Source organism: Pogona vitticeps, chromosome 4 (genome assembly GCF_051106095.1).
Source record: "Pogona vitticeps strain Pit_001003342236 chromosome 4, PviZW2.1, whole genome shotgun sequence".
NCBI lineage: Eukaryota > Metazoa > Chordata > Lepidosauria > Squamata > Agamidae > Pogona > Pogona vitticeps.
Genome location: NC_135786.1, coordinates 7,875,488 through 7,902,606, shown reverse-complemented (window position 1 = coordinate 7,902,606; position 27,119 = coordinate 7,875,488). Strand labels below are relative to the sequence as shown.

Below are 27,119 nucleotides of genomic sequence, written 5' to 3'. Positions count from 1 at the left end.
TTGGCCAGTTCTGGTAACTTCATCTTCAGAATTATATATTTCTAGGATTTTTCTTTTAATATTTTTAATATTTTCAGACCATGGATAAATGAATCAGCAGATACTGATAAGGGTACACATCACTGTATAGCAATTTAAGTAAAGCTTGTGTCACCACCAAATGATAAATCAGAAGGTATTCTTCATTCTGCATCAAGAGCTGGCTACCTGCTCTAACCCTAAAGCATTAACATTAACCATGGACAATTTTACTTTTGCATAATATGCCAGAAGTGCACGGGGTGATGTACAAAACGAGACAACATTAACATTTTAAAATACAAGTACTTTCATTTGTCCAAAACCAAGTCAGTTGCCCGGAGTGGACCAAAAAAACAAGGCCGCTTATGCAGTTCTGCAGTGTAGGCAAGAGTTCCATGCACAAGGAGGTAGATGAGAGTCATGAGTTCGAATGCAGACAAAGGAAGGGAAGGGAAGGATTAAGAAGATGAAAGATTTCGTAAAGCACTTTGCAAAATTAAAAGTGCTCTCTCGGGTACATGTTGTAACAAAACCAAGGAAAGGAGGAAGACAAGAGGCCATTTCCAACAATACAGCCGCGCGAGTTGCCTTAATCCGGTAGAAACAAGGTTGTAGTTTAATCTGTGTCTACACTAACGGTGATTGTTCAGAACACGGAGACTGCAGTCATAAAGGAATTAAGTGCCCAGTTCATAAACCATAACCTGGGCTTTATCATGGGGTATAGTGCTGCACCCTCCACTGTTTCACCACACATCTAATGTAGCCTATGGGCTGGCATTATCTACTGACTTACAGCCAACAGCCCTTTTCTGAAGGAGGGAAGGGCTACTCATGACTGAGCATCAGCATGGAAATCAACATCCTACACTCATCAGGAGGAGGCCCAGCAGGTTGCATCACCTTGGAGACTGAAAATCCTACACAAATCTGGGGAAGGTGCACAGTTATAACATCTGTGCATGTGGACAATACCTGCGATAAAGGCAGTTCTGTGTTTTAAGGCATTCATCCGATCAATAGGGACTGTCAACTTCCCTTGTGTTTTTATTGCACATGTCAACAGCCTGCATTTTAGATGCAGGAAAAGTCCTATGCAGGCCAGCGTAATGTAAAAATATACCAGGGGAAATGTGCTGGGCGTTATGCCCAGAATGGCACTATGGCACTATGGAACTGAGCAATTAGTGGCACATCCTCAACACAGCCAATCATGGCAATGGAAGTGCTTTGGGAACAGCACTTATATCTCAGCACCAGTGCAATGACGGAGTTGCACAACCGAATTCTGGCCAGTGCTTTTTATAATGCTAAGCTCTACTCCGTGGCTCACAGTTAATGTTCTTTGCTGGCAGAGAATCTCTAGCCAACACTCCTACTTTGGAATAGCACAAAACCATTGGATGTCCTTTGAAACAAGTTGGAAGAGTACTCATTTCCTTTTGTCTGGAGAAATGGGTCTGCATGTTCGATTTGTTGGAATACTTCTCTCCACGAGGTGAGCTGTTTAGAAGCTGATTCATTTTCAACAGCTCTATAAATCTGTTTTATGAACTTAAGTGTAGTCCCATCAGAATAGGATTCTTCTCTCAATTTAAAATACATTGCCCTTTCTGCAACCAGGTGTCCTCTCTGTGCACTGGATTATGTTTTACTCATCAGAAAGCCTCTCTACATCACCTAAAAATGCAGAAATGGGGGGGGGGGTTGTCTCTGGCTTCTTTGCTCATTTCTAAATAACTCCACATTTGTTTCAATGAAGAAAGTTCATGTTCCAACCCAGAGGCCATTAATACATTAACTGGGTTTTTTTGAAAAAAAGAAATCCACAAAAAAGATGGGGCAAGTGTACATTTTTTAAAAAGTAAGAATGTCACAAATTTATATTAAAATCCAAGTTCATCAGAAGACAGATTACAAGCCCCTACTGAGTTACATCTGACAGCAAACTTGCGTTGTTACTATGAGTGAAATAACTCAGAAACAGAATGTACAGGGTTTTGCTCCCGAGTGTGTTCCTGATCGCAGCCTGTATTAAATGAGGAAAGTCTTCTGAGTAGGAATAATTCAGCCGCTACTCCGTAAAGGTTACAGATTAACTAATGTATATGAGATAGGAATATAATATATTTAAAGAGAAAAAGAAGAGCTGAACTAAATTGGATCAACGGTCTATTTAGGGAAGCATATATTTCCCCACAAGGACCCACCAAATGCTTCTGGAAAATCCAAAAGGAAGAAATGACAGGTAGGGACTACATTTTTGATATGTACGCTGAAGACAACCTCTGTTGGTTTTTGCCATATCTACACGAATGAAGAGAAATGTGGACTAAGTCGTGTATGGTTGTTGTAGGCTTTTCAGGCTGTCTGGCCGTGTACTTGAGCACACGGCCAGACTGCCCGAAAAACCTACAACAACCATCGGATCCCGGCCGTGAAAGCTTTTGAGAATACATTATGTATCTTCATTAGGAACGGCTTCTAAAATTATCTAGTGATACAACTGTATCCACAAAACTGTGATAATCTACCTGCAGTCCCCATTCACTGTAACTTAGGATAGACTAATATATGTAGTGGTGATTTTCCTTCTTTGAAATGAAGAAGGAAGGAAAGTACAGGTATATATATTTACACAGACATATATATATAAAATTTTTTGGCTCAGCCACGGTGCAGTTCTCTCACATGCTTCATTATGCTCCATGCTTACAGAAACATGCAAAGAGGTGTTTCCGAAGGTTCACCCTCTGGCCAAAAAGCAGACAGCAAAGATCAAGCCTGCTCCAATGGGGGCGCGGGGGAGATGGAAGGAAGGAAGGAAGGAAAAGAGAGAGAAATGTGTGCTGTTATTCTTTAAATGAATGCTTTTGGAATTATGTTCTAAAATCTGCCTTTTGAGCACCGTCGAGGGGTAAGCGCCGACCCCCGTCATCCATGTCACATGAGAGGCTCCTTGGTACATCTGGTATGTTTTGGGACGGTGCTGCTTTGCATTGTGAAGGCCACTGATGGTGGGGGGGGGCATGAAGAGCTTACCCTTCCAGAGACCTCACAATAACCACACCACGGGTTCGGAAACATCCCATCCCTTCCTTGGACTGGTCAGAAGGCAGAGGGGAGGAACATCACTCACAAAAAACACCTGCAAGTAGAAAGCTGGCATTTCCACAACGGAGATGAACTGAAACAACTCTTCTTGCTTAATGTCTACTCTTTTTTTTAAATGGATGGCAATTGTATCTTCTCTTTCCACTGCAGCCTGGCAGGATTTCCTCACCTTTCGACCCAGAACATTCACCACTGGGCAACAAAGGTCAGAATGACTGAAAGGGAATGAGACTCAAGGTCTCCTATTGGGCTTTGTGGCTAAGCGGGGCTTTGAACCTATGTCTACTTTAGTCCAATACATTCCATGGAAAGAGCTTTCTCCTCCCCTCCCGCCCCACCCACACCCATTAAAAGGGGAACATTAAAAGAAATTATTTTCTGCCTGTATTTTGAAGCCAAGCAGCTGCAAGTGGATTCTGCCATAAGATATTTCTGAATATCTACCTCAAATCTTAGCAATAGCTCAACATTACTAGCTCCATCTCTTGTATGTGGGAGCATTTCAGGGAGAAATATAGCCTGTTATATAGTGGATTTGATTCATTTTCAAACTGAGCTGGCTGGTCAAAAACTGCTATGTGCGTGGTATAAGGAGGCAAGGTTATGTTTTCTGCAGTTCTTATAAGATGCTATTCAGCAATATTGAAGCCTATCATCAGCTGCAGAACTGGAAAGGACCCCATGGATCACTGAATCTAGCCCTGTCAAAAAGGCACCATGGGGAATCAAGCCCCCATCGCCTGGCTCCACAGCCAGATACCTAAACCACTGAGCTATCCAGTAGTCATTACCCCACGCTAAAAGAGAACACACCCTAGAATCTCTCAATGTCCCCCTAAAACTCCAGATTGTAAGCCAAAGTTCTCAACACAGTGACTACAGATGCCAGTATTTTTCTGTAGGCAGGGTATGCGGTTTGGTATTTGAAGCTCAGATCCTACCTCTGCCCTGTTGTCTGGATACGGTTGTCGTTCTTGTATCTTGAGTGTCTTTAGCTTGAATACTGAGAAAATGAAAATGACCCTCCATGTCTGCTGTGGTGACCTTTTATGAATGGGGAACAGAGAACCAGCAATTACCGTATTTTTCGCTCCATAAGATGCACCTTTCCATAAGACGCACCAATTTTTAGGAGAAGAAAACAGGAAAATATAATCTGTTTTCTTCGCTCCATAAGACGCACAGACTTTCCACCCCCCTGTTTTCTGGGGGAAAAGTGTGTCTTATGGTGCGAAAAATACGGTATCTTGTGGCTGCAACCCAACAGCCTCAAGCACCTGAAATGTAGAGATTACCTCAAAAAAACTTTGGGAAGCCCTGTTGTAGGGGATGACTAGAAATGGTCACCAAAGCCTTACTGCCTATCGGAACACATCTCCCTAAGGTCAACTTCCTGTACCGGTTGCACCTCTCAGGAGTTGATGTTGTGGATGGCCGATCTGAGGCAAGCCAGGAAGTCTACAACTACCCTGTTTCCCCAAAAATAAGACCTGACCTGAAAATAAGCCCTTAGTAGGATTTTTCAGGATGCTCATAATATAAGCGCTACCTCATAATAAGCCCCAGTTAAGTGAAACCCCACCCTACACCATTGTGCAGCAACCAGAAGAAGATGATGTGACTGTATTTGGATAAATGTAGATTGTTGTACATGAAAAAAAAATAAAGCATCCCCTGAAAATAAGCCCTAATACATTTTTGGAGCAAAAATTAATATAAGGCCCTGTCTTATTTTCGGGGAAACACGGTAGGAGCCAGGCCTTCTCGGTGGTGGCCACCTCTTTCTGGAATGAGATACTCCTCTTTTCCGAGGAGATCCACCATGCTCCTTCCCCCCTAATATTCAGGAAGCAACTTTGCTCTTCAGGAGGCATTTCAAGATATCCTCCCTTCATAATTGTTGGCCACTTGAGTCTTATTTTTTCGGTATCTGAACCGTTGCTGCCATCTTGATTTTTAGGGCTATTGCCCTTTTATTTATTTTTCATTTAGGGATTTGGTGGGATTTGCTTGTTTTCTTTCTGTTGATTTTATTGCTGGAAATGACCCGGCGCAGTGGCAAGGCCGCTAGAGGGTGGAGTGTAAAAATGTAATTGATCAATCAATCGATCGATCAAACTCTCTTTCAGGGAAGATTAGGTGCCCTCTGGCAAGCTTTTGGTGTGAAATGGAAACGCCCTGTTCCACCCTAATGTACAGGAAGAATAACTGCACCAGGGAGATGGTGCAAAACCATAATAAGCATGATCCAAAGGGTTTGTGTACAGTGTGGTTCTTTTCCACAATGGAAAACAATGAGAATAAGTTCCGTGAGATCGTATATTCATGGAAGTCCATGCAGACCTTTAGCTGCTGGATGTTAGCCTCTCTCTGTGAGTAAACTTTCGATCTTTGGTTAGTTAAAATCCACCACAGGTACTTTATACATCATTGCAAACTTAATCTAGCAAAGATTTGATCTCTCCATCAGGACGAAGCGGCTCTCACTGTTACAACGGTTCTATCTAAACTTCCGCAGTGCCATGTCGTGATTTTTACCCCTGCAAGCACAAAGGGATGAGAGAGTATTGAATGGCTCCGTTGAATGAAAAGTAAGCATCTTTCAGCTCTTTCCAAGTTTGCATTGCTGTGAAGGGTCCATTCTGGGTGTCTCTAAAAGTAAAAATTTTAAGCACATCCAGGAAAGCAAGCCATTCGGTGCAATATGCATTCAGCAGCATGTGACAAACGCCTTCATTTGACGTGGCATGAAAAGGGTTTGACAGAAAGCAAATGAAAGGTTCGGAGGAAAGAGGCATTTTGGCAAATCCTAACCTAGGCGAGTATTGGGGTGAGGATCCTTTAGTTGAATACTTCTTATGCCGGGGAGTTGAAGGGGGTGGGGGACCCACAATCATATCTATCCTGGCGAAAATAAAATGAGAAGAAAACAGACACCAGCAAAACGCATAATGAAGCAACATGTTGGAGAGAAGTTTTGTTGGAAAAGTTGCAAAGACAGGAAAGACCAACTGAAACGGGGATAAAAATCACACAACTAGAAGAAAGAGAAGAACGTTCAAAAATTATATTCAGACCAGAAAGCAATCATCATACCATTTGATCATTTGGGAGCACACCAAATTTCACTTGCTAATTGAAAGGCCACAGAAATCCAAGCAACAATGGAATCGCCCTTATTCTGTTCAAAAGGGCAGCGGTCTGCAATGAAGAGGCAATACATGCTACCCAAGCTGGAACATTTTTTGGACAATATTCCATTGGGAATGTAGAATCCTTACTGTCACGATACATGAAACACATTCTCAGCAGGTTTGGGAACACACAAAGCCTTGAAGGAGGCAAACACACCCATGGATGGGATGAGAGAAGAGACAGGAACAAGGTACATCAGGGACGTCATGTTATGATACACTTCACAAAAGCAACAACAGGGAAATAATGAGTGGGGAAGGAGGAAGTGCATACGGACAACTCTCCAAATTGTCATCCGATGACTGAAACGGAAAGACTGTTAAGCAGGTTCAAGTTCAAACTGCCTCTGATATAGAGTTCTTCATTTCTCTCTACCACATTAAAAACGGTGCATAAATCCTCATTTAGATGGAATGAAAATGTGAACATTTTTAGGCAACCTATTATAATAGGTAGAGTCTATCCACTGAAGAGTCAAACGGTCTTCACTACATCTCCTTACTATTTACAATAAACATTTTGCAAAAGTGTGTTTGATGAAAATTGAGTTAAAATCATCTCAGGTACAGCTTCTTAGGCACCTGGGAGATGAATTTTTTTCTGTCAAAGTGGAAGAGATAAAGACATGGTCCTTTTTGAATATGCTTAGCGCAAAAACGGCAGAGTGTTAATTTCTTTTGCTCCAGAGGAGAGATGTGTATTAACAGAGATAAGAACAAATTAGCAACAGTTATGAAGTAGTAGGAAAAGAATACTGATTATTTTTAAGAACTCGGTTTTAATGGCTTTTCTAGGTTCCAGAAGCCAAAAACTGAAATTTTCTTAACAATTTTTTAAAACACAATTGGCGGTTGTTAGTAAATTAAAAATGTTGCTTCTGATCAAACAAACTATTTTGTGGATTCTACCCATATGCAGATCAAGATATTTCAGATTCTAAATTTTTCAGGCAGAATTTACAATGAAAATAGATCCCTCCTTTCTCTTTTTTAAAAAAGAAATTGTCTTTATACATCATCAGACTACGAAGGATTTTCCCGCTAGCAAACGCTGCCATGAAAACGATCAGGCATGTATTGTAAGATCTGAGCAGAGGGCACTCCATGTTTATCTCAACCACTGAGAAGAATGAAACTCAGCCAAGCATGTGTGACCCCTTTGCTCCATACTATAAAACCGGTACAGTGGTGCCTCGCTTAACGGGTGCCCCGTTTAACGACGAATCCGCATAGTGACAATTTTTTGTGATAGTTTTTGCAATTGCATTGTGATGTTTTTAATGGGAAAATATTGCTCTGCGATGATCGGTAAGCTGTTTCACTTACCGATTTTCGCATAACGATGTTTTCCCAACAGCTGATCGGCGGTTCCAAAATGGCCACCAGGTAAAAAAAATGGCTGTCCTCTGTGTTTTTGCCCGGATTCCTCGCTTACCGGGTAGCGAAAATGGCGGCCATATGGAGGATTTTCACTTAAAGGTGAGGTTTTTGCCCACAGGAACGCATTAAACGGGTTTTAATGCATTCCTATGGGCTTTTTATTTTCGCATAGCAACGAATCTGGATAGCGATGATTTTTGCTGCACGGATTATCATTGCTATGCGGGGCACCACTGTACTTGCAACCCAGATATAAATGAGCCTTTCTTAAACCCTGTGGCTTTCTTATGGAGAGAGGGGAATTATAAACATTAGCTGGTGACTGACTATCAATAAAATCATAGGAATCCTTTGCCCAATAAAGATGGTAACACTTGCTCTATAGATGGCACAATGGAGAAGGCTGAAAGGGGAAAACTCTTGCCTGGACTGGAGGTTTTTTATTCTGGAAAGCATATCCAGGTGTCCCGCTGAGTACTGCTCAATGACATCCATGACATCGTAGGGTCTCAAGCTCTCCTTGAACTTCCGCTTGGAAACCAGAAATTTCATAACACTGAAGGAGAAGGGAGGAGAAGGACAAATGGAAACTTGTAACGCTGATAGCTGTCAGATCGTCAAACAAAATTTCCCGACCGAAATTCAAGAAACTACATCACGCCCAAACTCAGAAGTCCCAGGGTGGGTGGGTTGTTAGTGTCTCTGACATACATGGGACTCCAAAAGCCCAACCGGTTGCTTTGTAAGACTTTTGGGATGTGTAAGTAATACTACAAAAAGTTTTGTACATGCTTATTTTAGTTTGTAGGTTTTGCTTAATAATGTAAACCACCCCTACTATGTCAGGTGGTTTAGAAGTTCACTCACTCACTCACTCACTCACTCACTCACTCACTCTCTCACTCACTCACTCACTCACTCACTCACTCACTCACTCACTCACTCACTCACTCACTCACTCAATCAATCAATCAATCAATCAATCAATCAATCAATCAATCAATCAATCAATCAATCAATCAATCAATCAATCAAACTGCATTTTCTGTCATGCAGACTGAAGTCTGTCATTACAACTTCCAAGGTTGGGGCTCACTGTTTTTTGCTATAATCTTTCTTCCATCACACCCATCTTGCTTCAGACCCCTGGGGTGGGTGATGGGAAGGCTGTTTTGCGGTCCCTGTGTGAGAAAGAGGATCAAAACCTTCTTTGGGCAGTTTTAATGGGTAAGGAAAGAGAATTTAGCTGATCTACCCTATTTTCTTTTTCTACTAAGTGGAGGTGGTGGTATCACGGAAGCCATAAATAAGCCTAAGGGGTGGAAGATACAGCATATGGGTGTGGATTCCAGCTCTACGGGTATCTTTCCATCGTAAAGATGGCACTTTTGTTATATAACATCGTGTTGAGATCCTGTGAATTAATGACCACCAAAAAAGTCTTATCATTAGCACTCCTTCTCCAAGTCTTGCAAACTGAAGGCTTTGGCTACCTTTATTAAGACCCTTTCTTGGATACACACCTGAACGTGGTGAAAGGGTTCGAATGTATTAGGAAAAACTTCTTAACTGTTAGAGGAGTATGACTACGGAACCAATTACCTCGGGAGTTGGTGAGTACTCCAGTGCAAGAGAAAATTGGAACAACATCTGTCAGATCTGCTCTGATTCGGATTCCTGCATCAAGCAGGGGGGTTGGCCTCTTCCAACTCAGCTATTTTATGATTCTTTGATTCTATGGAAACTGATAGCATTACTGTCAGGAGGGTGGACTCCATTAAGAGTCTTGGCAGGGTCATCTAAGGTCGAATGGTCAAAGCTGAGACCACCACCACCCCAAGACGAAGACGGGTCCATCTTCTTTAGAAAACAGTCCCATCCGCAGATAGTTTCAATGGCAAAAGGGGGCAGAGAAGCTCTGGAAGAGAAGCTACTGCACTGCAATCATAATAGGTGACACTAATGGAGGATCTTTCACAAACAGCAGAAGCAGCACTGTAACTCTCGTTAGTGCTGCTCAGAAGAAGGCAAGTTAAGTCACTTCTGAATATTTCATACCATGAAAACTCTGTGGTGAAACAATTCAAAATGAAAAGCTGGCACTGGTGCTCAATACTAAAATACAGAAGCTGTTCCTCCATTCTAATTTCAGTTCTGAAGCTAAACACATCTCTCCTCTACCCAGCAATATTTTTAGGATGAGAGAGAACCTCACTCCACAGCACTGAACTCTCCAGTGTTGCTCAGCAGTGCTCCGATTTATTATGGTCTCACCCCCCCCCCCCGGTGCATAGTCTTCCCTTACCACACTGCTCTGATGCTGACTTTAAGGCCTGGTGTCAAATCTTCTGTTACAAATTCACAATTGCAGGTCTTGTTATCAGGATCAGGCATATCTTCTCCAGGGAGGCTTGCTTCTGAGGAAGGAAGGAAGGAAGGAAGGAAGGAAGGAAGGAAGGAAGGAAGGAAGGAAGGAAGGAAGGAAGGAAGGAAGGAAGGAAGGAAGGAAGGAAGGAAGGAAGGAAGGAAGGAAGGAAGGGAGGGAGGGAGGGAGGGAGGGAGGGGAAGACAAAAGAAGAACTAATGAGATTCATAGGTGTAAAAATGTGGAAGCATTAGAAAACGTAAGTAAACTCCCTCCCACTGGAGGCCTGCCTAGCCCCATCTTTGCTGTCCTTCCACGAGCAGGCAAAGACCATTCTCTTCAGGCAAGTTTTTCTTAATAACTGGCAGCCTGAAAGGTTTTTTTTTAAAATGGATTGCTATGCTCTGTTGTTTTTAAATGTGTTTTTAGTATTGATTTTATTTACTGCTTTTAATGCAATACTTGTTTAATTCTGTTTAAATATTTCTACACTTTCTGTTTTTAGCTTCCTTTTAGCTCTGCACGCTGCCTTTGGTCCTTTTAAGGGGTGAAATATTTAAAATAAATAAATAAATGAACATTCAGGAAATATTGCAAAGGGAACGCTGTGCAATTGGCTACATTTTCCCCCTTTTCCTTCCTGTGTTCGGTTAAGAGCATATTTATTTAACTGATATTTTCAGAAAATATCAGACGTTCAAGGAGGGACTGCGAGAACAACATAAATAAACCCACAGACGTACCAAGAGAACCATCCCCATCTTAAAGGAGAAAAACACAGTTTTTTTCAGATGGAAAACAAACACAGTTGTTCAATGTCCGAACAGAAAAAACAAAGTCGCCTTTAGTACAGTCATGCCCCGCTTTACGATTACCCCGTTTAATGACGAATCCGCTTGACGGTGAGGTTTTTGTGATCGCTTTTGCCATCAGAAAACGATGGTTTGAATGGGGGTTTTTCGCTCTGCAATGATCGGATCCCTGCTTCAGGAACCGATTTTTGCTTCACGACGACCAAAACAGCTCATCGTCGGGTTTCAAAATGGCCACCAGCTGAAGAAAATGGCTCCCCACCTTGCTTAGGGACGGATTCCTTGCTGCACAGGCATGGAAAATGGCCACCTCTACGGAGGATCTTCGCTGGACAGTGAGTTTTCAGCCCATTGGAAAGCATTGAATGGTTTTCAATGCATTTCAGAGGGCTTTTTTATTTCGCTTTACGACGTTTTCGCTTTACAGCGATTTCGCTGGAACGAATTAACGTCGTCAAGCGAAGGACCACTGTACCTTCCTGAAGAGAGTAACTGAATAAGCTTTCCGAGGTTCATAATTTGACACTGACAGGGCCAACAACAGTGGGCACTTCCAAAACCAAGCACATTGCAACCAATTCAACAGCGTCCTTCCACTCCACCTCCTCCACATTGTGAACTGCCTCACCTTCCGAATTCTGGCGGGATGCGGCTCCCTTGATGCGGAAAGCTTGCCGGGCACGGGTTCGGTCTCCAAAGCTCCAGCTCTTAGGAACTTTGCTCGGGCTCTCTTCTATACTCTGATCAGCGCTGGGGGACCGTCGGATACCCGGGGCCTGAGGAGAACCTTTACCTTTCGTGGCCGTACCTCTGGGGCTGGAGAAGACACGATCTTTCAAGCTGACCTTTTGACTGTGCACAAGAGACCAATCGAGAACAAGACCAAAAAGAGAAAGAGAGAGAGAGAGAGAAGGAGGGAGGAGGAGGAAGGGAAGGAGGGAGGGAGGGAGAGAAAAGCAAGGAAGGGAAGTCACTCCAGAAGGCCATGGCGGCTCCCCTTCAGCCATTCAAACTCAATTGTCTTTCAAAGCAGCAGCATAGAAGCAGCGGCAGTGAGATGTGGCTTTAACGCTAACTTGGTTCCAAAAAAGGCATCTCCGGAAAGGTTTCCATGGTGATGGATGAAGATGAGGTGGGGGGTCGTTAATTGAGGAGGGAGGAAAATGAGGAACGGACATGTCAACAGAAAATGACCGTGGAATCAGAGAGATTGCTGAGTGGGAATAGGAAGGCTGGCAGATGGATTTTGGTATAAAGTACCAGAACAGGACAGCTGTATAAGGGAAGATAGGTATAAAGAACGGTTCGAAATCTGAATTCTTCTCCATCTGTGAGTACAGCAGGAAAGGCATGTCTCGAACAAACCTGTCATAAATGATTCTTTTCCCATATACTATCCTAAAGAGCTCGGATCAACCAATTTCCAAAAGGTTTGCTAATCAAGTTCTGTATCACCGTCAAGACGGAGTCATTCATTTTGAAAAAAAAAACATATTTCACAGACACACTGAGAGTCTTACCCAATTCAAGAGGACCCTGTTGAATTTAAAAATATTTGAAAAGCTTTCTTCAAAACACTGCCATCGAAGGCTTTTAGCATAAACTTCATTTAACCCTAACCTTTACACCAACTGTTCTGCTTTGTCATCCTGCCCCAACATCAACTATCTTCTGATACATCTTACCACATCCATTTTCCTACACCAAAAAGGAGGGCTATCTGCCTAATTTCTCTGTCACACACAAAAAAAAGCCACTTGAGTGATGAAACATGGCTCTTCCTAGGGTTTATATCAGTCAGATTTCCCAAGTTCCTTTCTGAATATTTATTGCCCGGATTACAGCTTCTCCTTAATAATTAAGCTGTAGGCTTCTTTGATGATGGCACTTTTCATTGCATGAATGCTGCAGTCATGTACCATATCACTCTAAAAAAAAACTTCTGACAAGGACGGGAATACAGGATATACTTACTAGTGGCTTCTTGCCAGGAAAGACATCCAAAGCAACCCATCTAGGGATCAAACTAGACAATGCTCTTGGCACATATTTTCGAAAATAACCCCCTGTCCTCAAAGTGGTAGAAGACACATACTTGTCATGGCTTTTATTTGTCTCCAGAACTTACATTTAGCATGTTTTGTGTGTGTATGTGTGAAATTGGTCAAATCAGGGAAACACAGGCTTAATTGGCAAACCTAATTACTGAGGTCATGTGTCTATTATGTACCATCAAGACATATCTGACTTTTGGTGACCCTAATAGGATTTTCAAGGTATGTGAGATGTTGACGAAGATATTTTCTTACTTCCACTCCCTACTGAGTTTTCGTGCCTGAGCAGGGACTTGAACCAGGTCTCCTGAGTTCTAGTCTAACACTCGATTCACCACGTGACACTGGTTCTGACCAAGGGACATATCTTGGAAGAATGGAGGAGGAGGGTGGGTTCATCTCAAGGAATACAAACTCCCTTAATGCCTGCTTCGATGCTGTGCTCAGATACTAGCAGATGCCAAGAATTAGCAGGATGGTGACAACACCGTGTCATCATCAATTGGGGAATGGGGTAGGACTAGAAAAGGGTCTAGAAAAGTCTAGAAAAAAGTGATCTCCAGTACAGGGTGCTTGGATTCAATAAGTCAAGCCTAAATGCAACAGAAAGGGAGTGTTTCTCTATTGACCAAACAAAAGTGGGAGAGCAGCTTCCATTATTTATTTTTTTGTTATGCGAAGGCTAGGTGCTCTAAGTCAATCACAGGACTGGTGCTATGCTCATATTGGAGGTACGGCATTTTATACTTCAAGAGCAGATCTATGTCAAGGGTGGGTCCATCAGGTGCTGTTGGGTTACCAGCATTCCTCACCACTGGCATTGCTGCCTGGGGCAGAGGAGAGTTATAATCCTGTTCTCCATGGAGGTCTGGACTTTGCTACCCACCTACTGCTCTGGGGCCTATGCAGAGATTCCATGTTAACTCATGAGGTTCCTGCTCTTGGTTCAACCTTTAATTCTGAACTTCTCAGTAGTGTACAAACAGCCAGTGACAAGGGACAGACGGCTGGCTTACAAAGCCTACTATTCTGGTCCAGCATGAATGCACCTTTTTCCTTAAGTGCTGGCATGTTTAATATCTGCTCGCTTCCACAGCATATCTTTTTCTGCCCTCCCTACTGCATCTCCTCCCACCCTGCACCGGATGTGTGAATCTGTGAAAAGGACATTTTGTACCACACGAAGAAACAATAAGCAGAAGAGGGGATTTGACATCAGAGAGAAAAAAGGTGTATCTATCCTGCAGGCTTTCTGTTTCCGATTTCATATTCTGGAAGCTGCTTTTCTTAAGCATATGGTATAAGGACTCTATTGTGTGCCTATATTTGTAATAGATGTTTTTAAAAGAAGGCTAGTTTTAAATCTCTCTACCTAGGCACCATCGGCCATTAGATATTTAACACACAGGGGCACTTGGTTAGGCAGGAAAGATCCTTTGGTTTTGCATAACCTATGATGGAGCACTAAGACGGGCCAGTTATTAAGACCTGCTTTATCAGTTATTGCTCCTCCCGTTGATCTGCTCATCCAGAATACAGAACGGTCCTAAATTCAACAGTAGGGCAGGCAGTTTGTGTGCAAGTCCCTAGAGCGACCCCTGGCATCTCCAGCTAAAGAGATCACATAGCAGGAGATGCTAATCACGCAACTAATGTTAGACTAGATAATGGTCACATAAGCATTTTCCTGTGATTGTATAATCAGGATCTTCTCACCCCACATGAGATGTCTACTAAGACCTAAATCATTGACTGGGCATTTATTTTATATGAAGGGTTCCTTCCGACAGAATGGTCAACAGGTCCCATAAATGGGGACCTGTGGCTCTCCCAGTCTTTTTTTGAGGGGAGGGGGCTCCGATTCCTATTATTTCTGATCGTAACTCATTTCATTACGACGATCTCAAGAGTGTGTTCTCAAGAAAAAGTTTTCCCTAACTCTGCTAACAATGAGTCCATGGATAAAATGTGGAACTGTGCATATAGATGTTCAGTGCGTTATGCCCTCTCCTGGACAAAGCTTCCTAACTAAAGTCAAAGAGACCCATCTGGAAAGAGAGCAATTGGGCCAGTAAAGAGCTTTACAAAGTGTCTCCAAGACCCTGTAGCAATAGGGGAGGAAGGAAATTATTCTCCCAAGGTTCCTAAACAACTCCTGAGTATATTCACTGCTGGAGACTCACCATATACCAGGGCCAAACACATAAAGATTACTCCTCCCGGCTAGGGGCTGGGAGAAAAGAAAGCAATCATTTGTTTTCTAGAGGAACATGGGGGAAGCAAGCAGACAAATGGAGAACTATTTAAGGCTGAAGTTGTAAGAATATGCCGGTTGTAACGGCTTGTACTGCACTGATCAGCAGAGAAAATCTTTTGCTTTGGAGGATATTTACAAAGGCATGCAGGATCTCCCATGTTGTGCCATATGAAAGCTTATATCTGGACAGACACTCTGATCCCAAACTGAGAGATTGGACAGGACTGAAAAGACAATTGATTCCTTCCTAAATAAGGTGAGCCGGCACAGATCCATTTATAGTGGCCTAGCCCTAACCGTCTGCTGCTGAGATGCTGTAACAGATCAGCAGGGCAGAGCCCTACTCTCAATACAATAAAAGCGGCATTTCCTAGAGGGAAGCCCTCTGCCAGCATCTAGTGCCATTGTTTCGTTCATTTTAGGCTATCAGGATTATCAAAGTCGTACTGCTGCACTTGGGAGATGACGCAGAAATCTTCCAAATAAAATCCGAGGTTAATTAGGTGGAACTACTAGAGGACTGTGATGCAGTCCTCGAAGAGCCATTATTCCGGATGAAGAGAACGTGGAATGCTTTCCAAACCTCCTGGCATTACAGAAAAAACAACTAAATCATTCATGATACAGTCAGGCTTGCAGCTATGTTAAGAGTTCTTCAGCCAAAACTACTGGTTTCCAAGTTAAATTAGCTTGGAAAGTAGATCTTGCAGGCAGATTTAAGCAGGGTGCAATGCAGCCGGGAAGAGTAAGTGAACAGAGGAGGGCAAAAATTGCAGCCGCCTGCAGCTGAATCGGGACTCCAGTTCCATCAATAGCTGGAGAGGCCCAGAAGAGTTTAAGTCTAAATGTAAATTTCCACCATGCTTTGCTCATATACTGTGAAACAGCATTGTCCAGAATAGAAGCAAAATAACTGGAATGAATGAGGGTGCCTCTCCTTTCAAAACGGGAGGCATATTTATTTGAAGGTGGAGGTGCCCAAGCCCGATCAGGAGCAGTCGAGAATAGCTGTTTTGAGTTTGAACAAAGTGTTGTCATTTTATCTTCAAGGAAAGAAGAAGAAGAAATGGGTTGTATTTATGACCCAAATGAAAAAAAAAAACATAGCAGCTATAACTCAGTACCACTAGCTATTAAGGATGAAACTATTCCACAAAAACCACCAAAGACAATGGCTGAAATCCTGTTGCTTATTATAGCAAGTCACACTAGAGTAGGCCCATTAAATCAGTGGGGATTTGGCAAGTCAATTCCTTTGTAAGTTCCATTGATTCAAACGGACCTACTCCAACTGTGATTTACTAAACAAAGTAAAATACAGTTAGAGTATACACCTTTGAAGCAACGGAATGTGTGGAGGCGTTGACTTACCAAATCCCCATTGGTTCAATGGGCCTACTCTAATGAAATTTGATTCCAATCAGTATGTATGTCTGTTAGTCGCTTTAACCAATATGTAGCAGAAAAGGAGTGTTGAAGTTGAAACATATCTAGCACATTTTTAAGTTCTATTTTGGAAACACCTTCCTTAACCTCTCTCGTTGTCTATGAGATCAGAATAAGGTGCCAGAAGTCCAAAAATGATTTTATTTTACTCTTTTAAGTTGAAACTGTGTCATCATGCTTATGGGTGATTTCACTCATGTCTTAGAATAACAAACACTATGAAACCAAAAGCCGACCATCTTGGAAAAGAAACATTCCCATGTTGGAACCAGATGCTGGATTCCAACTAGGTCAGAAGAACCTCAAGGTATAATTTGAGTCAATAGGGTTCAACACTGAAAGCTTGCCCTTGAATGAGCACATATCAAAATCTAGCATTCCACAGCTTCCGATCCAGCCAGGGAAAGAATATGCAACAACAAAACCTTGGAACATGTGTCATTTTCTCCTCTCCCACTTACAGATGATGAGATTTATGAGCAATGTGAACGCAACCTTGTCTTCATAATTTAGCATCTTCCTTGCTACTAGTACTTTCAATCAAATTTAAAAGGAAAGAGATATACATAGTTGGGACACTAAATTAAGAAAGCCAGTGCTCTTGTCATTTTGAAATAAAAGACGGATGACTTGAGCTAAATTGGATTCCAACACACTGACATGCATCAATCACATTTTTGCAAGCATTTGGTGTTTTCAATCTGGCCTTGCACTGACAAGTCTATCGTTAACAAACCAACAAACCATAGGTCTACTGTTCAGAGGATGCAGAGGGAAGAACTCAGTAAACATACAGCATGCAAAAGCCACATAAGAGTTTAGTTTTTGTTAGAGTAGAGGGGACTTCGCCATAGACAAAAGAACAGTCACTTTTAGATGCCTTAAAATTTAAGCAGGCTGCCAGTTCCATATGAATGTCAGACTGCTGTGTCAGGAAACGTACATCATTGCCAAGTCTTTGCGGCTCATCTAACTGTCACAGTCAGCTGGGTAAGAGATGCTGCATGAACTGGAATCTGTAGTTCAGATAACTTTGTTTCCACTCATCAAGAGTGCCCGAGCAATCGTAACTGGAAGTATATACACATCCACTAAAAGGGGAATCTGTGGCAGAAATGGACTAAAGATTAGTTATCTGTGGCTGCGTAGTAGAAGTGCTGGAAGAGCCAGGTTGTCTTTTTAAATGCCCCTAGAACAGGTGCACAATGCAGAACCCATGCACACCTGTTGAGCAACATTTAGAGACATATTATCCAGTGGATGTTCAGAAGTCAACCCATGTACTTCAGAATTCTAATCCAGTGGTACCTCGACTTACGAACTTAATCCGTATTGGAATTAAGTTCGTACATTGAAAAGTTCATAAATTGAGTCGAACTTTCCCACTGGAATGCACTGAAAACCATTTAATCCGTATCTGCTGTTTTCCGTTCCTATGTCGAGGCTCCGTTCGCAGGTCGAAGCAAGTTTTTACAAACAGAGCCGTTCATAACTCAAATCGGTTGCAAGTAGGGACGTTCATAAGTCGAGGTACCACTGTACTTCAAAATTCTAGCATCGATAATAAACTGGGAGTTTTCACATCGGATTGATTCCAGCATTCATATTTTCCAAAAACGTGGTTGTTGGACTTGAAGACTTGGTTTCTGTCATCACCACCGGTCTCAAACCTGCCATGGAAGATGGTGGTGAGATGACACACTTCCAAATACCTTCTCTTACAATGGGGTCCATGATTAGTCTAATTCAGAAGGCAAGGAAGCTCTCAGGGTCAGTTTTGCATCAAAGGACATCGCAGAGGTACTTCCTAGCTCACTGAGCACCTCTATTAAGCAGATGAGTGAACAGAACAGAAGGTAGCAAGGGAAAGAGAGAGAGAGAGATCGAGAGAGAGAGAGAGAGAGAGAGAGAATGAGCCGTGCAGCTTTGGATTAGTTCAGTGCAAAGCAAATTCCTGTGGTACCTAGAGTTTCCTGAGCAGCATCCACAAAGTGACTTTCTGCACGGATTGCTTTTACTGGAAATGAGGGGAGAGTAGAAAAATTAGACCAAACGGCTCAAGCCAAACAGGAATCTGTGATCAACCGTAAAAAGTAATGGGGAAGGCCAGATTCGTTATGGAAAGTTCAGACTGGAGTTGGGGTTTTACTACCTTATGCAAAGCGCAATCACAACAGGGCTTGTAGAAAGATTTGCAGTAAAAAATAGTACAGAAGGACCACGGTATCCATGGAATCGGTATCCACTGATTCATTTATCTGCTGCCTGAATATATTAAATAACTCCTCAGAAATAAGTAGGAAACACATATGTATGTCTATATGTATTTCCAGGGTGTATTTACCAGAACAAGCCACTAGAGAGAGCAAGAGGTCACACAATGTATAGTGTTCCATACTTTCTCGTTTTTTTTCCCAGCATCCATGGGGAGGGGCAGTCGCTTGCCACTAATCCCCTGCGGATACGGTGGTCCCATTGTACTACAAATAACTAGGTTATTTAATTCATTTGTAGTACATCCCTTCTGCATTAGAAATGAGAACATCACTAAGAGCCTATGAAGCCCTTGCAAATGAATATGTAGCCTGCATAATTAAACTGTAAACTACCCATAGAATACTTCAAGCACTATGGGATGGTATATCAGAAGCACAAGGTATGCCCGCAAGATAATTTTGCACGTTTCCTTTGCAATTGTTTTCACCTCTGCATAATAATCATTACTGGCATTTTTCAGAAATGTTTACCGTCCACCTTCCAATGCAACATAGGGAGTAGGGTTGGGGGTGCGGTGGTCTCCGTATAATTTAATTTACATATCCTGCCTTGATTCCTGTCCCAGTTTGAACTATGTAGTCATCCTCCTCCTCCAGATATGAATCAGAGGCATTTTCTGATCTCACTCATTCATTTCTTCTTCCCCATCTATTCAACCTAGTCATATACTCCATTCAATCTTGAATGACTTTGACACTGTTATTCTATTTCCGTTTGCTTATTACTGTCATTTGTTGTGTTGGAAAATACAGGTACTGTGTTTCCCTGAAAATAAGACAGGGTCTTATATTAAATTTTGCTCCAAAAAAGCTTTAGGGCTTATATTCAGGGGATGTTTTATTTTTTTTTCATGTACCACCATTTACATTTATTCAAATGCAGTCATGTCATCTTCTTCTGGTTGCTGCACAAGGGTGGAGGGCGGGGGCTTCACTTCACTGGGGCTTATTTTGGGGTAGGGCTTCTATGACGAGCATCCTGAAAAATCCTACTAGGGCTTATTTTCAGGCAAGGTCTTATTTTCGGGAAAACAGGGTATATTTCCTCTAGCATTAGATGGTTAAAGGCTTGTGAAAGGCACAGAGCCTAAAATTAGTGAATGACACAAAAAGAAGTTGGTGAGAACAGCCTTGCTGAGCACAAAATGGGACCAAAGAAGCTCTTATGTGACTCATGCCTCTCTGGCTCCCTTCATGCTCCTTCTAGTAGCACAGACAACAAAGCCTGTATGTATGCATCTTGAGAAGGCTGCAAGGTGGAGAGGAAGATCAGGGAGACTGAAACCACCGTGATGCCAGTTCACCTCTTCTTTGTATGAACTGCTTCCAGAAACAGAGAGAAAGACAGAAAATAATAATAAATATCCCATGTCTCTTATGATGTCCAGTTTGGCTTGAAGACCACCTTTTTTTTTTCAAATAAGCTTTTCTGATACATTGCAGGGCATATCACTGTTATTACTACGTATTATAAATGCTCGGCCACATTTAAAATGCAGAAGGGCAATGTGCTTTGTTTGCAGGGGAGAGATACAGTACTTTGAACTTGCCATGTGGAAGCCTCCATTTTGGTAGCAGAAGGGATGGGCAGAGTTCCTTCTGCTTTGCAGCCTACACCACAAGTTCAAATGGAATCCACCCTCTGATTCTCAAGGGCGTCTGGACTCATTTTCCCAGCAAGCACCTGTAGTCTTTGGCTGTGGGAATAGACAATGCCAAATAAAATGATACAGGGCGCCAGTCTACCTCTTTGAACACTAGGCCAATGGACACACACATACGCATACCATGAATCTCCTGTAGACAGAGTCAAATACATGACAGCTATCTCGAAATTTGTGAAAGACAGGAGAGCCTGGTGTGCTCTAGTCCATGGGGTCACAAAGAGTCGGACACGACTTAACGACTAAACAACAACAGACTGGAAATTTTCCAGATTGCCAGTCTGTCTGCAGCTCCTTCTAGTTCTACTCTCCAGGAAAGAGTCCAAAAATTGGGCTATTCTATCAGCTGGGTGCAGAACATTCTGACCTACGAGTACTTGTGGAAACTGTTCCATATCAGTGGAAATATCCCAACGGAAACTAGGGATTGGCTTTCTTCTCCCTACTGCAACCACTGCTGCTGCTGCTCAGTACACACTTCTAGAAACCTGCCCCATAACATTTGCCTGGCCTTTTGTTGTGGTGGAAGGGAATAATTAATTCTCACTGAAGATGCTAAATCAAGTAGAAGTCCGTGAATATACAAAACACACACACACACACACACACAAAACAAAATACCCTCACCCAGGAAAACCAATTGGTGCACATTCTTAAGTGCAGTGCTCCTTGCCTCTAACCTAGTCAAATGTTAAGATTAAGAAGCAAATGCACTTTGACATCTCTGTTACACTGACTGGATTATGAAGAAGGAGCAAGATGTTTCCGTTCCAAAAATTAAGACCTAGAGGGAGAACGAGGATGGGGTGCAGAGAATGCCACCTTTGGACGGGAGGAAGTCTTCAAAAGCCACTTAGGTCAGCCGCTTGGGCCAATCAATTACTCTAAGTCACACCAGACAGGGTTCTTGTGAAGAAACAGAGGGAAACTGGGGTGGAGCTGAACTGCTTGAAGCCAAGGTGGGATAAGCACACTATGAACACAAGAGAATGCGATACATTAAAAGACAAAAGCAACACGGCTGAAAAGCAGCGGAAGAAGCCAGAACTTTCATCTTCCTTGGAAATTGTGCTACATACACACAAACACATCTGAGCACAAGACACCACCGCTGACCACCATTTTGGCCTCCCTCCGTGTTTGGCAACATGGATGGAGAGAAGTGGGTGAAACGGGTAGAGAGACGTTCCGACAAGTATTGACGTCCTAAATTGTTAAGGGCAAAACCTCTAGAGTGGGCTACACAACAAGATGGGCAAGGCTGGAGTCAACAGTGGATAGGGCTCATTGTTTGCCAGGCTGGATCACAGATGGCAGGGAGCACAAATTTTCTTTTCTGTCTCCATCTTCCTCTCTCTCTCCTTCCCCTTTCCTTCTCTCACTCCAACCTCTCTCTCTTTCTTTTTCTCTCCCTCCCTCCCTCTTTCTGTCTCTCTCTTCTCTTCTCCTTCTCTTTTCTTCAGGGCCAAGGAAGGATAATTTCAGGCTTAATCCAAATGCACCATGAAGCATATTTATCAACAGGGTAGCGATTGCCCACCCTTATTTTACAAGTTCCGGAAAAGAACAGTGTTTGTAGAGAAGAACAATGCTGTATTTCTCCTACTGCATAGCTGATGGAAATTCTGAGCTGAAAAGGATCTCTACAAAACATTTGCTTCTCAGTATACTAATTTTTTACTTATTATGTACAGTGGGGTCTTGACTTAAGAATGGCTCGAGTTAAGAACATTTTGACCCAAGAACCACTCTCATAGGAAAATATTGACTTGACTTACATACTTTGATTTGAGTTAAGAACTGAAAAAAACCCACGTGGGAGGCAGGGAAAGTGCAAAATTTGAACTTTCAGTTAACTGTTGGCCAGTGAAAAGGGTGCCTGTCTGCTTCCTCACTCCTCCCAGCGTTTAGAGAGTGGATTGGGAGACAGTCTTCAGACTGCCTGGTACTGCACTGCCTGGACTGTATTTTCCCTGCCTTCCCTGAACCTTTCTTGACCTAAGAAAAAAAGAAACAAAATATCCCCCTCTAGTGGTCGAAGGCGGAATAGCAGCTTCCCATTAGTTTCTATGGACGGAAAAGAGCAGATACGGATCAAATGGTTTTCAATGCGATCCTATGGGAAATGCAGATTTGACCTGAGAACTTTTTGACTTGAGAACCGCCTTCCAATACGGATTAAGTTCTCAAGTCAAGACCCCACTGTAGTCTTATTAGCCTGTAGCTGTTCACTTGCCTTCCTGCTTTAAAATCATTTTTGAAGATGGTATAAAGGTCAGAGTCTTGAAATGTTAAAATTTTGACTACAATTCCCAAAATCCTCCAAGCACCCTGGCCAGAATTATATTATGTGGGGAATTCTGTGAGCCCTGGTCCAGAAGATAAATCATCCCAGCTCTCTCTACAGCCTTATGGAATTCTGTAAGTTATAAAATTTAAGAATCAGGCTTATATAATACAGTGTTCAAAAGCAAATGAAATAAGATACAGATTTGAAATAGCCAGTTCTCAGAGCCCCAAAATCACCCTTAGCTTCACTGCAGAAACAAAGCCACTGTAACTGAAGCAATTCTGTAAGTCTGACAGACAGGAATTATCCTCATTCAGCTCTGCATGAAGGTCACCACTGCATCTTCTCCACTGGGTCCATAGTCCAATAAGTTGACAGCAGGAAGACAATCGATAGGCGTGTTTCCTTCAGATACGACTAACCCTGAAGAACAGGGCATGGAGGCACTGTGACGAACCTCAGCCATACTTGCCACAAAAAGCTGCAACTTACTGCAAATGTGACAAGGCCAGATTTTATGTATTGCAAAAATCTGCATTTTGAAGCGAAGAGTTCCATAATTCCTTTGTGAGGTGTGCAAAAGAGCTGACCTAGGAAGGGGGACTGATATGCCTTTTTTGTTCTCTGCCTCACAATGAGGATCTGCGTACTGGAAAACAATGGTGTGTGAGAAATGTGGGTGGGACATGGAGATCCTTTCTTTCATTGTTCGTGGGACCAAAAGAAAGGCAGAAATACAAGTGAGGGAAGAAGGGAATGCAAAGAATGACCAAGACCACATCTTTAAAACACTCTAGGCTCTCAACTTGGGAAACACAAGTCGAAAGGGGTCATGCCGGACTCTATTGGGCCCTTCCGTTTTCCATGTATGGGATTACGCCCAGTCTTCCCAAGGCAATCACGACCTGACTTTTGAAACCCATTACCGAATGTACATATGCCACATCTCAACCTCGGTTTTGATGCTGCCGCAGCCCCGACTCCAGAGACTCACTCAGCTAAATGGCCACACTGCCACTAGAAAGAAGGAAAACATGATCGAAGGACCACCATGACGGTTACGGGCAAGGCATGCGGACATAGGTTTCACAGCGAGGGACCAGCAAGTTGAGAATTTACAATGTTTATTTGAATGGCTCTCAGCTCCTTGTCGCCACGAGCATCACACGCATGACACACGGGAACACAAACTTAGAAAAAGAAGGAGAGAGAGAGAGAGAGAGAGAGAAAGGCATGAGAAAGCATGAGAATGGACTCTCTGAAAACATACAGACCTTGGAGACGGCTCGGGTTGCTGCTCTTTCCTTAAACAGAAGCAAAAGGACATTATCAATGGAGTCTGGTGAGAAAGGCGCACTACATAACACACTTTGAGACACACACAAAAAAGACAGACAATGACCCACAAAACACAATGACATAGCAGGAAAATGAAGCCCATATGGAGGAAAGCCAAGAGGTCCACACAGAACCCTACATGATACAGCAACCACATAAAATAAGAAGTACTCTGCATCATCAACCTCCTTCAACCATCTCCAGATGTTCTGATCTCCAATTCCCACCAACTCTGCATTATATACCCAATGGTAAATGAAGATGGGAGATGTAAATCAGAACACTGGAGGGCCAAAAATTTCCTGCTTCTCATGTAAGGAAAAAGGTGGGGAAAAGTTACTTTGGTTATGGCCTACGTTAAGAGTCATATTCCTTCAAGGCTCCCTGAATTTCCACACAGGATACTACACACCTTGTCTCCTAATGAACCCACCGGGAAGAGCAGAAAATCTACCGTGTTGCTGACTAGACTGGCTGAACAATGAGGTAGCTTAAACATATTGAAGCTTAACCAGTCCGTGAATTGGTCTTATTAACCAAATCAGAAAAAGGTTCCCTCAAGACGGTCTGCACCCTTATTGAGACCTCAGCTCTCAAAACACACAGACACGCACACTGGGAGAAGGCAGGAGACACGAGAGAAAAATGTATGCGGAGCAAAAGTCATATATCTATATATACTTCCCTTGAAGACAATCAGAGCATTGGAGCTGTTACCTTCTTGTACCACAGCTCTAAAACAATTGTTGTACCAAAAAAAGCAAAATTTGCAAGTTCTAAAGGGAATACACTGGGGAAACCCTTGACTCAATTCAATATTTTTTGCCAGGCTGGACCACAGATGGCAGGGAGCACAAATTTCTTGTGGCTCCACCTGCCAAACTTTCATTCTTTTGTTCTTTCTTTCATTCATTCTTTCTTTCATTTGTCCTTTCTTTCTTTCTTTCCTTCCATTATTTTAGGTTCTCACCCTCGCCTCCTCTTTCTGCATTACTACTCAGGCAACCCTTCTTAGAACGATTACTAACCTGAACGTTAGTCCAGATTTGCTCTTCAGGTTCCTCAGAAGCTCCAGCTGATTCAAAGGAGGAATGAGTCTATATTGGAAGGAGCAGAAATCAGAGGAGAGGAAGTCATATTCAAACATCATGAGAAAGACAAAGCGCTGCCACTCCCAACATGGCGCGAGACCTTGCAAATATTAAACCTTGCAAATGCAGGGCTGAGAATGGTCACTTGTTCAGGCAGCTTCTAGAAACCCCCTCAAGGAGCAGCCATAAGGAAGGAAAAATCTGGAGCTGGGGGGGGGCACTTAACGTCCCTGTACATTCATTTTCAAATTCTTAAAGAAGGAACTGCTTTATTTTTAAAATGCAATGATTTTTAAAATGCCCAGCAGTATAGCCATTGATGCATCACAAGGCTAAACACAAAATCTTGTCACCTCTACTCCCAGTTTTTATAAGTGTTCTGTTTACATTACCATCGCCCCAAAGACATCATCTCTTCCTTGGAGTTCAAGGCTGAGAACAAAGATATCTAAATGACCATCTTTAGTGCAAAACGAATGCCATAAAAACTGAAAGCAATGCTGGGGGGGGGGGGAGTGCAACTGTTTCAACTGGAGAACCTCAGAGCTTGGAAACTACTTTTTTTGGACAGCAAGTCCCAGGATTCCATTCTGCAGTCCAAAAAAGTAACCTTTCTGTCCTCTGGAGAATACAGCATTAAGGTGCTAGGGTAGAAACCCACAAACAAGTCTTCAAAGTCTGTGACACTCCTAGAAGATCAGTGCTCTCAAGCCAGACGTGGCTTCCATTGTTTAGCTGCCCTTTCCCCGTCGTCGCTCTCGGATGCTTCCTGCCCCAAAAGTGGACATCCTGGGCTCTCTAGACCAGTGGTCCCCAACCTTGGGCCTCCAGATGTTCTTGGACTACCAGAGGCCTTCACCACCACCTCTACTGGCCAGGATTTCTAGGCGTTGAAGTCCAAGAACATCTGGAGGCCCAGGGTTGGGGACCACTGGTTTAGAGGCCTTGCCTAGCGCCGGCTGCTAAGCAACATAGTAGGCTGAGTCTCTTGATCACTATTCTGCCTCTTTATTTTAGGGCCAGCGTTTGCTCTCTAGGTTCAAGGAGACCTCTTTCCCTCCCCCCCACACTCTTTTTCTGTGCATATCCTGGATCAGATTCACAACAAAATGGATTCTACAAAATAATATTGAAGGCAAAAGGGAGTAGGGGTAGCAGAAATGCTGATTCCTCTGTATGAATTTAATTCCAAGAATAAAATGCGGAATTTCGTGAATCGAATGGAATTTAGTGAAACTGGCCATTGACCTGTTTCCAATCATGGTAGATAAATAGAAATGATGTTTAAAAATCAAAATGATTTAAATCACGGCTTAAATCACAATTTAAATTTAAATTTTTTAAATTTACACTGTCAAATCTATTTTTTTTTATTTAAATTGTGATTTAAACCAGCTTGCTTTAAATCAAATCCCCCTGATTTCCATCCAAAGCTACCTGACTATTAAAGGACAGGAGGCACAAGGTGTGGGGTGTCTCCCAAACATAGCATTTGTTATTCATCTTATTGCTATTTTATCTTTTCTGTACTGCATCCTACAAGCCTTTGTCTACTACCGCTAACAAATGCTAGCAAAAGGGCTAAATGTGCACATGGTATTTAATCTAGTAGATATACATCGTTTTAGACCTGAAATAAATTCCAAGGTTAGAGGAGATTCCCCAAGGTTGCGTTTACATGTCAAACCCCCGCCCCCACATTCAGTATGCCTACTAATAATTTTGTGCGTTCACTGAGTGAAACTGAAAGGGATTAAAATTGTCCAGTTTAACATTGCCACAGAATTCAACAGGAAAACTTACAAAATTGATTTCAC

General features: G+C 42.6%; 1 protein-coding gene across 12 annotated transcripts in view; it reads right to left on the bottom strand.

The window, feature by feature from the left end:
* KCNQ2 (potassium voltage-gated channel subfamily Q member 2) overlaps positions 1-27,119 on the bottom strand; it is a 127,361-nt gene that overhangs the window by 6,961 nt on the left and 93,281 nt on the right. For 2 of the 12 annotated variants that reach the window (XM_072996737.2, XM_078391999.1), the window contains 6 exons: positions 25,240-25,308; positions 24,148-24,177; positions 11,515-11,738; positions 10,015-10,126; positions 8,134-8,265; positions 5,950-6,039 (listed from right to left, as the gene is read on the bottom strand). In XM_072996737.2, the coding sequence (XP_072852838.2) occupies positions 5,950-6,039; positions 8,134-8,265; positions 10,015-10,126; positions 11,515-11,738; positions 24,148-24,177; positions 25,240-25,308 (657 nt within the window). Of the gene's footprint in view, positions 1-5,949; positions 6,040-8,133; positions 8,266-10,014; positions 10,127-11,514; positions 11,739-24,048; positions 24,178-25,145; positions 25,309-27,119 lie in introns of those variants that run through there. The other 10 variants (XM_072996731.2, XM_072996733.2, XM_078391995.1 and 7 more) reach the window with 7 other exon arrangements.